Below are 13,646 nucleotides of genomic sequence, written 5' to 3'. Positions count from 1 at the left end.
AAGAACATGATTCAAGACACTCTCATTGCAATTCATGGTTTACTTCTCTGAACATCTTTTTTAATACTTTTACAGTTGTCGTAAGTGACACACACAATACATTAAAGCAAACATTCAGAAAAAAATGTACAAGCATGTATGTGGCTGATACGCATTTGCAAATACTAGCTGCATGAAAACTGACAGAACTGAGCACAAATGACAGCTCTGAGCTGGTATCCACAAATAACTTTACTTGTATGAGCCATTCCGTTCAGTCAACCCTGACATAATGGTTTATAAACAGCTATTTTCATTTATGGGCAATGGCTCATATGTTTTCCTCAATGTTTGGAGCTATTTTGATTTAGATAAATCACCATTACTGAAATTTATCAGGAAAGCTTCCATTCCATTCCCATCTGTCCTTTCCAGCCCACTTCAAAAACACCAAATTATTCATATACACAAAAGGAAGACTAAACCAAATTAAAGAAGATTTGATTATAAAAATCAATTTTGGTATGTGCTTGAGTGCAAAAAACCCTGTACATTTATTTAGCAATTTTGTAAATCAAAAACAGTAAATGGCTTGCTTAAAGTGCTCTACAGCTAACCCTTTACAGACCAAGTTTCGCCCTAAATGAATACCCAAAACTAACAACCTCATGGACCAAGGTGCTAGTAGGCACTGTTACACTACATTACTCATTAATCATTAACAGAGTCAGACTCCAATCTCACGGTTAATGGAAATTTACACTGATGTAACTGAGAGCAGAATCCATCTCCTGCTGTATACCATCCTCAAGCGATATAAAGGAGTTGCAAAAACCAAAGCTCTCTTTTGTATAAATATGTCATAAATATGTATAACTACAAATATTCATTACAACAGCAGCTTAACGATCTAATGTTTCAGCTCTTGCTTCTATAATACTTGCTAAAACCACATCTTAAGTGAGCAATCTTAGTGCTGCATTAGCTACTTGTGACACTACACACTCCAGAAATAATTTATGCACATTTTGAAGCCTTTAGTAGATCTTTAGAAGTGAAAGTAGGTAGAAATTTTTGATGCAAAAAAGAATAAATAAATAAAAATTATTAAATATCCAATGTTTGGTACAAATGCTTCATATTAAGTTACTTTTATACATTTGTTTAGAAAAATACACTAAATATTTCTACTTTCATTGGCTAAAAATAAGGACCAGATTATGTATATCCTTACATTTTCAAAGAAGGCAAATGTCCATTACTGTCAAGCTGCTACAGCAGACCCACTAGTGCCCATTCCCACAGCCCTTACACAGGCACCAAAGCCATTGCAGGGCTCAGCACAGCTCCCTCCTGGTGGATGACCAAGAGGCCCATGGCACAAGTTGCGTTTTCTCCAAGCAAAAACGAAACCTTTCTGCTAAAGTTTATAACCTGCAGGTTTACTAATATATCAGTCAGACCTTCACACTTTTTAAAAAGAGCTACATTTACAAATGTGGATGCTTATCTGTTAAGCCATCATTTGTTCCAAAAAATGCACATTCAAACTGTGAAATATTAGGAAAATACTCTTGCAAATAAACTATATAAAGATAAAATACACTTCAAAGATAGTTTTTATGTTATTCTATAAAGTGCAGAGAAATCCTTCTAAAAAGGGAAATGACTACTTCCTATAACAACAGTATAATCACAGCAGCCTTTGCATAGCATTATTTATAGAAAATTGAATACTTTCATTTTCTTCAAGGAGAAAAGGATGAAAGAGTCTCTTCCAGTTCAGATCTTTCCTTTGATACTGATCTATTTTCTTCAGGAATGGCTGATGATACCAGATCTCCATTGACAGCACTTCTAGAACAGTGAGCAGATCCTAGGAAGATATCAATAAATATTTAATTTTCAACTCCAAAAAACCTCATCCAGTCTGTCAGTTATTCTGTTTGCTAACCATTTCCTATACATAAGCGATCAACAGCATAATTACACTGGACTTTCCTGAAATATTTCAATCAATATCATGACCAAGGACAATCGATATTAAGAAAGTTCAGGCACTAAAAATTAAGTAATTTCTTTTTTTCCACCATGATTTTTATATTATGAAGGACAGAAATCTGTGAGGTGCAAATGTATTCTGTATGAGGAGCACATGAACTCTTTATTTTAAAAAAGAGCTGATGCATCAATAAGCATATACTTAAAACATTTTCTATTATTAAAATGAAATGGGTGACTTATTCCAAGTTGAGTATTGGTAGGCTACCTGACAAGAAAGAGAAATAACTAAGATAACTGGAAGGTAGCAGATGAAGCTTCTAACACAGTAAAAGAAAATCAAACAAAACAAAACAAAAAAATCAGAGAAACTGAGCTAGAAACTAGAGCTACATAGTAAGGAACCAAAAAAGCCCGGTATTAGCAGAAACACACATGACAAAGACTCTTCTCAGCAATCCTGAAGAGAGTTGGACTGGGTTACCAACACCAGAAGGTCCAGATGGTAACAACAAAAGCCTTGCATTATAGGAAGCTGGACTGATGAGCACCTGTACCAGCGATGAGACACAGCATAGATCTAAACAAAGTTTATTAGCTCGGGATACATGCGGGGACGCCCTATGCTGGCAGCAGATGAGTGAGGCGAAAGAGGTGGTTACCCTGCAACACGAGAGCATCAGGGAACCAAGGAAACAGTGTGGAGGTGCAAATACTTGCTCCATGGTAGAACGTAAAGCATTAGTATCTCTTTGTGCTCACATGGACCTTCAGCAATGCACAGGTCTCAGGTTTTTTCAATCCAGGTAAGGCATCAGGCCCTCCAAAAGAAAGCAAGACTAAACCAGAACTAGTCAAGAACAACTAGTCAGTCACGTTAAAGTCTCCTTCAGAGGAGTTAAGATGGAGTTAAAATGACAGCAGGATTCCAAAGGAAAAAAACACAGAACTGGCTACGAAATCAGTAGGCCCATCTAATCAGAAGGCAATAATACTCTGATCAGCTGTAAGATCCTTTTCAACACGAATGAAAGCCAGCAACGTCAGCCACCTAACAAAACTGCGCAAGTTCTTTGATTTATAACACAGGAATCTTACAACCAAAACTTTGCATAACTAAGAGGACCTTTTCCCTTGTGCTGATATCAGCACTAGATCAGCTGCTGTAAACAACGTAATAAATTGTATAGAAAGACACAAAAGAACACCAGTTCTCTTCCAAACTTACTCTGAGAATCTTCAATGGGAGTATCACTGTAAGATTCCGTATCTGAGTATGTTCTTCTGCGCCGCTGTGAAAATTGGTGAAGGGATGAAATTGGTTCTTTTACAGAGTGATTATTCCTACAACAGAAATTAGATCTCTTAGTAAGCAAAATCTGTAACAACCCACACAAACTTAATATACTTTAAATTTAAAATAATTTTGATGCTTAGATTAAACTGTTTGTATCAATGTTTTTCACTATAATAAAATTGACACACTCAACAGGATATTAATTTCCACAATTATGAAGCCTGAAAATGGAAATAAAAATGTAATGTAATCTTTGCATACAGAAGAAAACTTGAGAATCTGAAATACTGACCCAAAAAGAAAGTTAATGTTCTATGTCTAATTTCATGAATGTCAGAATGTCATTTGCATAGATTTTCAAGCATGAAGAAATGTTTATAGTGTATTAAGAGGCAACAGCTGCATTATTTGCCACTGACTGATAATCTGCATCCTTATTTTTCAAAATTCAATCAATTTATGCTACTTAATTTTTTTCCCTAAGTGAACAATCTTTCTCACATTTTGATTTTAATGCTAGCAGGTTCAAAGATGCTTTTTGACACATAAAACTTAACGAATTATAAATTTACCTTTCTGAATAGCAAGGACCAGCTTGGCTAATGGAACGCTTCATCTAGGGGAAAAAAACCAAACACAAACAAAAAACAAACCACACAAAAAATGTCACAAGCTACTTATAATAATATGCATACCTACACTAAATTTTACTTTATTTACAGTCTCTACAAAGAGATACAGGAACTTTTTTTTTTTTTAAATTAAAAGCAACCATTCTTAGTTAAAAATCCAATTTAACTATATGAAAACAGGTGGATTTCCACCAGTATTAGAAGTTTTAAAGGAATCACACAGGACATAGTTTACTACGAGAAATACTACTTAGTTTCTATGGACTTCATTCTCTCTCGCTCCAAAGTTACTGATAGAGCCATTTGTTAGTTGCTATGATATACAGAAACACTAAGACATTTTTCCTCTAACAAATGCCAACTTAAATTCCCTAATACACAATAAAACCAAATCCTGCCTCTTGATTCCTTGTGGTTCTTCTGATATCACTGTCAAATCTCTATGCATATCAAAGAAAGTTACTGATTTAAATCAATAACGATCAGCTTTATAAGTAAGTTGATCGAGGAGACAAAGAGATCCAAGTGCAAAGAAAGGGATTCCCACAACAAAATCCCACAATACAGTTCATCTTGGAATCTGTAAGTATAATCGAGAAGTCATTTAAGATGATTCCACATACACTTTCCTTCTACGGGAAATAATCAGTACTGAAGAGTTATGCAAGCAATATCTTTACCAATATTTACCTTTTCGTTAAGTATGGGCATGTTAGACTAACACAAACATTTTGAATTATATACACTATCTTCCTGAAGTGCTTCAAGCCACAAGGCACTTACGTGTTTAAACAGGAGGCAAGGTTACGAACTTTAAGATCAGTGTACAGCTAGCGTTCTAAAAACAGAGTTGATCTGAGAATCTTGACATGTAAGATAAATTACTCTGGTTATGTAAAGGCTAGCAAACAAAGACTGGGAACGGAAAATAATTGATTTATATTTTGGACTAGTACTGATCATAACAGAGTCAAGATTTCAGCTCTTGATATCATAGCACATAGCAATAGCATAGTCTTCTGCCATTCTTCCCCCCATCCAACCAACAATATGGCACTTAGAAAAAATAGTATTTCAAAATGTCTAAACCATTTGGACAGGTGATGGTGACACAGGAGAAACTAAGGGATCGGGGTGAGGCAGCTGGAACATTTCTGGCTTAAACTTGGCATTAGCGATCTTCACACATTCTTCAAGTGTTGTGATAAATGTATTACATGTGGCACTAAGCAAGGAAGAGGCTTCATTCATGTTCTGAAAATAAATGAAAGCACAAGCATAGGTAAGAACAAAAAAAAAGAAAGAAGAAAAGATCCAAATACAACTCTCCCTCTCCACCACTCCCACACACACTCATTTCCATCATTACCACTAAGAACTTCCATCTCCTATTTTATATAATCAAACGTACACCTTCCAATGAGGTTAATTTAAGTAAAATAATGTGACAGCATTGTAATTTTCTGACATTTGAATTTCTTTGTGGTATCATGCAACAATGCCATAAGGTTTTTACTGCAAACATTTGGTTAACAAGTGTCAGAAGATGATTCAGCGAAATGAATTGCAGCAGAATGTGCAAACAGCTTTATCGCTCCAGTGCAAGGAACCTGCAGGTCAGTTCACCTTGCTGTAAATTAACAACAATTTGCTGTGCTGTGACTAAGCATCAACCCCTTGCTTTGCCCTAAGCAGACAACAGTATTGTCCATGAGCTGCTTAAGAGTGTAAAGAATGAAGCCATTCATGATTTCCAGTACTGACTTCCACTCAAAAGCAGAAATACTACAATAATTTTACTTGTGCATATTCAGAGAGACTTATCTACACCACAGACTTCCAATGCCTGTAACACCAGCTTTCACTGATAACAAAATGGAATATCCTTCTACACAAGGAAGTAAAGAATGGACAAACAAAACTGTTTCAAATACTCTGCCCATGTCAGATACACGAAGCAAGACAAATCATTGCGGCAGCTCTTCTTGCCTTTTAACCAAATGACTCAATAACATAATTGCTTCCTGTGGCAGAATGCAAACCCCAATCTCTCCCCCCACCTCCTTCAGTATGGAGGGAGTAGGCACATCTCCCTCTCTCTGCTACTTGAGGCTAACAGCTTCTTTTGTTTGGCCCAGAGCACCCTGGCCAGGGCCATTAGGAGAAGGGATTGCCAAGGCGCCAGTGAGCCTCTGGGCACCTGTGACCAGTGTGGGGGATGCTTGGAGGCTTCAGGGGCACCCCACACACGGTGTGGGGGTGCAGAGAAGTTTCTAGAATGCCTACAGTCAGGACTGATCAGCCAGTATAAAAACGGGACTCTCTCGTCGAGACTGGGCCCGTTGTCGCCGGTCTCTCGGAGCAGCGAGCTGAAGATGCTGCCGCCGAGACCCCCCCTCCCCGGGATGGAGACCCCACTTGCCTTGCCACCACGTGTGTGAGTAAAACCCCTCGCAGGATTGCGAGTATATTTATCCTTTCCATGCACATATGCACGTGTAACTTCCCGTGCTTAATACAAGCACGTATAAAATTATTTCCTCGCACAATCGCGAGTGTATTTATATTCTGTGCACATTTGCACGCGTACTTTAAATTATTTCCTCGCACAATCGCGAGTGTAACTTTATTTCCTCGCACAATTGCGAGTGTATTATAAATTTATCCTCGCACAATCATGAGTGTATTTTCCTCCCGTGCTTCCACATAAGCACGTGTAGTATTCCGTGCACATTCACACGTGTAAGTAAATTAACCCTCGCAGAATTGCGAGTGTATTATAAATTTACCCTTGCGGAATCGCGAGCGTACGCTTTACCTTTATCTCTTTAAGAATAATCCCGCACCGTGTTCAGGCAAGTGTGTACTCCTCTGGGACTCGGGGATGGTTCCGGCATCGTTTTGGGTGAAGCCACGTGCATGCGCTCTGTGGACCGCCTGTTGTACTAGTTGCTGCCCCTTAACAATTTTCCTCAACTGACACCCGAACCTATATTTAAGTCACTTTTGGAGTGCTAAAACCCTGTTTCTCACCGGTTTAATAAAAGTTGTTTTGGACCCTGTTGTCCCTTAAGTTAGCCTCGGGGTGCCTCCGTGACACTTCCTAATGCATGTTACAATTACACTTAAATCACCCAGGTACTTTATGCATGTATAATCACTTATTATTTTATAGACACAAACACTCAAAAATTTACTTTAGGTTAAATGTCCCAACATTACGGAGATAAAAAAGGCAGAAGGTGTCAACAGAAACTTGAGGTCTGTTCCGCAATGGTATTCTAGAAATTCTGTACCTCAATGCTGGGAGGAGAGTGAGTCTCATCGTGATGAACAAATTCTTGTATTGTATGAACTTGCTGCATTAAAAGATCACAGTAGAGACGAAGTTCAGACATTTTGGTTTTAAGAGATTCATTGGTCTCACTTATTTCTATAAAAAAAATAAAGGAAATATGTTTTTGTATACAATGTATGTACACATTTTAATTTTAAAGCACTTTTCATTTAAATCGAAATATCAATTCAAAAATTCATTTGAACTTTCAGTTAATCTTGAGGCAAATTGGATTCTGCAATTAGTCAAGAACTGTACTTGAAGCAGATGATAGTTTGTACTTTTGGATAACTGTGGCTAATTTAATGACCATTAAGAAAGAGGCACATTACTAAGAAAGATAAAAGTTGAAATCTTTCTTAGCTGCAATGAAACGTAGAAAAAATTTAGTGGCTAAAATTTAGGCCCACCAGCGTGGCTGGAAATCAAGCCATCCAAGAAAAACTATGGAAAAAAAACCCAATAGTAACTACACAGAATCAAAACAGCAGAAATGAAATGGCTTCACAGCAGCTACAAACAGTATGTTTGTTCTTGTAACAACAATAAATTGCTGGTATTTTCAGCTTCTTAATACAGAAGAGGTCAATAGAGGTAACCTTTAATTCAAACATCTAACATCACAGAGGAATTTACCATGTAGGTGACTAGAAATAATTATGATTTATATTTAAAGACAATAATACTGACTTTCTACCACAATATTTGCACTATCTGAAAAAAAGCATTTGAAAAAGTGGCAAGATTGTATATGCTCTACGTAACACACATACCTTTTTCTTTTTTTGTTCTGGTATCTGCTAAACAGGCTTTTGCACTCCCCAGTGCTACCAGCCACCTTTGCCTTTCAGCTGCATTAACTGCTTTCATGTAGAAATGCTGTTCCCCTGGGATGATCAGCTCCATTCTTGTGTTGTCTGTTGCATGAACTTATGACAGAGGAGAAAAAAACACTTTTGGAAAAACAAACAAACAAAACCAAACCACCAACAGCAAACACACACCTCAACTCAGTAACAGTTACTAAATACTGGTCAAAGTATTTTAAAAAGTTTATTACAATCCCATAGTAACACAGTCACAATGAACCACTGTAACATAACAAACAGCTCAGAACTGCTCAAGCCTTCTCCCCAGCATGCCTTCAAGTCAACAGGTAGGAACATGAGACACCAAACAGTGGCCAGACCCAAGCACAGTGTAGTTCCCTTTCTGTATTAACAATACACTGTGTGTGCATCTGTAATAACTGCTGTATTCCAAACCTGGTCTAAACAAGGCAAACTGAAGAGGTTTTTTGCAAGCACAAGTATTTACAGAGGACTAGGCTAAAAACAGAAATAACCTCCCTTCTAGATGAAATCTGGATCAGGTTGCACAGTTCTAGAACCAAGAACAGAGGTGTTTACAGTCTATTATATTCAATACTACATCTTTAACTGAATACTCTGCTGAGTTTCGTGCTAGCAACCACAGTTCCTCCAGATCTACTCCCCACTAGCCATGAGTGCAGGAGACCGCACCAAATCCAGACTTTAATTATTATCTTCCCTTCACCAAAAGAACAAGATGACAATCAAAATGAAGAACGGGAATGCCAAAAAAAATGGGATCTTCTACTTCACATCACTGATTTCATCTACACCAAGGAAACAGTAACAAAAGAGAATTATCACATGAAAAATACCAGGTGGCCCATGTAAAATAAGGGGTTCTTTTTATTATACAAGTATCCACATCACAAGCCCCATCATCGGCAGATATCTGGATAGAAGTCAAGAGTTGAAAGCAGTGCAGAGTTAGACAATGCCTTGCCATTAGCCAAGGAGGCTGACCTACAGCTACTAAAGTAGCTGTACACTAAAGTACCCTAAAGGCTAAATGCATGGGCTGACACAAACAGTTCACTTAGTAACTCTAACACATCCATCACCTATGCACATGAACAGCTGTTAACAGTGACAAAACTGAAAATTATTCAGGAAAACAAAAGACTAAACAATCTCTTGTTTATAAGAACATCCCCTTTTGGATCACCACTGCTGCTCTTCTGAAAAACAAGCATTCATGGTTCAGTCTCTTATCCTCAGTCAAAGAGGGAAAAGCAGTAGAACTAAATAACTAGCTGAAGTAACTCCAAACATAAGCCACATGCAGACAACTGTATGAAACAAAAAGGAATATATGGTGGGTTCTAAATCTCAAAACAGAGCTCTGTCAAAAACATTTTTTTCTTTGTTAGCACTTCATAATTCACATTCATTATTATTTGTGAACTATGAAGCAGTCACATTGGACTATACATAAAAAGAACTACAAGACGAAAAACTTGTGACACAAAAATGTATGTTGGGTGATCTGTTCTATTTCCCTGCAGCTAAAATTTCCTTGAGCAGAAATCTATTAATTCTTACCTTTTATTTCACACACAGCCATCTTTATACTTCCTTTACTGCCTTTGCAAACATCATCCTGGGAATCATAGTATGACAATATCCCGTTGTCTAAAACAAACCACCGAGGCTGCCAACCTAGCAAGATCAAAAACATGATCAGGAAAGTTTAGTTTCATTACTAAATTGCAAATCAAATTCAGCTCTTTGGCTATTAAAACTTTTATAAAAAATGCAAGCATTAAATTATTCTTGTAACACACCAGGAAATAAGCAATCTGCCCAGTCTGAAGACCAGCACATCTCTATGACCAGACTAGTATTGTATATTTCACTCCCATTCTTTTCGGATGCAAAATCAGCAGTATTTCGGTTTTCACTATATTCCATCCCAGAGCAAAATTAATTTTTAACTTAGCCACCAAGGAATCCTATTTTGAAGGTTGCTAAATTACACACCTCTGAAGAACCATTCTCATTCAAGTGTATTTTTCAGGCAGACTTTCTTAAGATTGTAGGACCTCATTTGTCAGATACAAACAAGTACTGATGTCACCAACTGCTACACTTTGGTGTCCTCTGCCTACTGTATTTCAGTGAAAACTTTGTATTTCAAACTGAGCTACTGACACACCATTTTCTTTGAAAGTAGCCCAGTTCCACTGCTCAACAACAATTTAATGTCAGGCATTGTACAAGAAACCGAGATACAGCTTATACTCCTAGGTCGATCTGTGAGGACAGCATACACCTCTAAGGCTTCCACCAGCTTTGCATTAGCAAAATTATATTGTGATCTCTGACTTTACTACATCTACAAAACAGAGCAGTTTATGCATAGACACATACATCTGTGAAAACTCTATGCAGCATTACAACACACAGTAAATTATTGTCATGGGTTCTCTTGGATTTTTTTCCTCCTTTTTTTAACAGTTATTCCATAAATCTCACCACTCACTGGAATAGGTTCCCTAATTTCTAATACTACTAAATGCAAACCATTTTTTCCTACTAAATCACCTTTGTTTCTAAGAATAACATAGAACTAAAATATTCCAGTAGAGCACAACAGTTACACTGGCCCATTGCAGCCTGGGTCAGTTGTACAACAGGAACAGATTATCCCTCCGTTTTACAAATAGACACCAAACTTCCTGCTTGGCTTAGGGTTGGGAATGGCACTAACTGCGTGGCCAAGAACACAACATGTTTGGCGATATGACGGTGCGGTTCACGGTGCTTACCAATTGCCATTCCAACCGAGCAAGCTGCAGCCATCCAGCAACAGTGCATTATAACACAGGGGGCTTAACCAGGTCCCAGACCCTTGAAAATCAGCTAGAGGCTTCAAGCTACTCACATTAAGTCATTACAAGTTTTAACACTAATTCGTCTAAGACCAGGCTCCATTACATCACGTTACATTGTTATTATTTCCTTATCATAGAATTGTAACTATTTTTAAAATTTATTAGCTATAATGGCAAGCATCTGTGTCTTTTAAAATACAGCGTGGCAACCAATAAGTAGATTCACATGGGGATATAAAAATAGAACAAAAAAAAAGTACAAACACTGAGTGAAACCAGCTCCCACAGGAAACAATTCAAATTGTATGTATACATCATCACCTAAAGAATATGCAAACAGTCATAAAATTAGTGTACTTTAGACCCTGTCCTGTAAAATGCAGCTTAGAAATGCACTAATGTTTTGTTTCCCACCACACTGTGTTGCAAAACATTGACTCTGTCCTACCCTAATCTCCTAAGTGCATGCACTGGTGGTATGTCAATGCCTGCCTCAACAGTCTGATTCTGATAAAAAGGGATCCTACGTGGATAATTCCAGCCTCACATTATGCTGGTATTAGGGGGGGGGGGGGGGGAGGGGAAATCAACATAACAGAAACAAAGCATTTAAAAGAAGCCAAGTGCCTCACAGAAGCAAAAAATCACCTCTTCTGCTCTGAAATTGGGCAGAGTGTCCTACGTTTAACAAAGTATTTAATAAACTTGCACTTCACAAGTTCTTAGATGCACACATATTATTTGAGGAAAAAAAAAAAAAAAAACAAACTGTATTTTTGGTTTGCTTTCAGTGCAGAGGGAAAGGGAATGTTTTCCACAATGCTTCAGAAACAATAACAAGCTCAATTGCTGCTTGGCTTCTACCATTAATGACATCTACCACAACCTATTTCTAGCTAAAAAAATAGATAGCAGAGCAAGAAGGTTTGTTATAACATTAAAAAAATCTCACTGATGCAATTAGATTTTTTTTTTAAATTTTGCTGCCCTCCTATAGTGTGGAAATTGAAGGGAATTCCTGACACACTGTAATTTTGAAATGCAAGAGCGGATGCTCTCAGTTGGACAGCACACTCGGAAGGAAGGGTTCTGAATTTGCTGGTTTAGAAGGTTACTGACTTTTAGCAGAAGTGAGCTGCCTTTTCATGTGACAGTCTATTGTGTGTACTGCATTCACAGGCACAGACTTCGAATGGGAAGCTTGTATCAAACACCACAATGCTCCATTACCTGTGACCTTTTACCTTTTGCTACAGTAACATTTTTGGTCATAAAAGTGAAACTGACAATATCAATTCTATTTTGTAAAGAAACTTGTACTCATTATTACTTTCATAACCACTATTTTTCCTATACGTGCTTTCTCTACATTAATTGTGAAAAAGTGACAAAAATATCTTATCAAATACCTATTGAATTACAGCACAATTGTTGTCTTTCACCAGAAGGTCAGTACATGTGGACACATATTTACTCCAAAAAATGCAATATTATGCTCCGTACAGTTCAATTCTCAGCAAGCACACACAATCCTTGCAACGTGGCCCACCTTTCATAACCCTCAGCACTGAGTTTCATACCACTCCACATTCAAAATCTGAATATGCTGAAGCAGAACAGCACGTGTGAGGTGCCAAAGAACAAGATAGTAAAGAAGATACTGTCAAAGCAGTCGAACACAGGACCCGAGTAAGCACAATACGCGATCCAACAGTGATCTGCTCCGGAGGGACAACCAGTGATATCACAGTGTCAGGAGAGAAATCTGTTCCCCCTCGACAGTGCCTCTATCCACTGCTGTCTCCAGAGAGGTGGTATCTCTGTTACAACTGAGGATGATGCAATCAAAACCAGAGCTTTGATGGTAAACGCAGGCATTTGGTGCATTCCTGTCTGCAGCACTTCTAAAATACATTTTGTGAATACTTCACCCAGAACTAAAGTCTTGTATCTGTTTTACAGGTTAGTATACAGGAACACAGACTCAAAAAAAAAAAAACCACACAAAAAAAAAAAACACACACACACACAAAAAAACCCCAAAAGCAAATCAAAAGACAATTCAGACTTTTACATTTAGCACTTAAGCCCAGCCCCGGGAGCCTCGACTAAGCGACCCGTCGCGCCAGCCGCCCCACAGGGCCACCAGCAGCCTCCGCCGCCCGCGGTGCTCGGCCGTTCCCCAGCGCCTGAGCTCTACCGCACACGGCCCGTTAGAAGCCGCTCCCGGCCGCCTGCAGAACAACCCGACCCCCGACGCGGCAGCAGCGTCTCCCGGGAGAGGCCACGCCCCACAGGCCCCGGCCGCCCCAGCCACCGTCCCCCAGGTCCCAGCCCCGCCGCCTACCCGCCAGGTAGTTGGTCCACTTGTACAGGACACCCTCCATCGCTCAGAGCCCGACGCCGGGCCGCATCCTCCTGCTCCGCCGCGGGGAAAGGGCCGCCGCCGTGGGGATGGCGCTCACCTCCCGTCCCCGCTGCTGCTCCCTGCGCGCGCGGAGACGGGGCCGCTCAGCTCAGGCGCGGCGGCAGCGACGGCCCGCGGCGGCAGCGACGGCCCGCGGCGGCGGCACCCGCCCCGCGGGGCGCTCCGCGTCTCCCATGCGCGCCCGGCCGCGCCCCCGGGACCCCCTCAGCAACACCCCCCTGTGCTTGTCCCCTGACGTCCCTTTCACTTCCTGAGCTGAGGGGGCC

The 13,646-nt window shown here is 39.4% G+C and overlaps 1 protein-coding gene across 1 annotated transcript; it reads right to left on the bottom strand.

The window, feature by feature from the left end:
• Positions 1-25: 25 nt before the first annotated feature.
• PLEKHA3 (pleckstrin homology domain containing A3) lies at positions 26-13,497 on the bottom strand. The gene is made up of 8 exons (XM_065841062.2): positions 13,300-13,497; positions 9,661-9,777; positions 8,020-8,175; positions 7,206-7,342; positions 4,999-5,163; positions 3,850-3,893; positions 3,209-3,324; positions 26-1,855 (listed from the first exon to the last, which is right to left on the bottom strand). The coding sequence occupies exons 1-8, from the start codon at positions 13,337-13,339 to the stop codon at positions 1,728-1,730; spliced, it is 903 nt and encodes a 300-aa protein (XP_065697134.1). The 5' UTR covers positions 13,340-13,497; the 3' UTR covers positions 26-1,727.
• Positions 13,498-13,646: the final 149 nt, after the last annotated feature.

This window comes from Patagioenas fasciata, chromosome 7 (genome assembly GCF_037038585.1).
Source record: "Patagioenas fasciata isolate bPatFas1 chromosome 7, bPatFas1.hap1, whole genome shotgun sequence".
Lineage (NCBI taxonomy): Eukaryota > Metazoa > Chordata > Aves > Columbiformes > Columbidae > Patagioenas > Patagioenas fasciata.
This window is presented reverse-complemented; position numbering and strand designations above follow the sequence as displayed.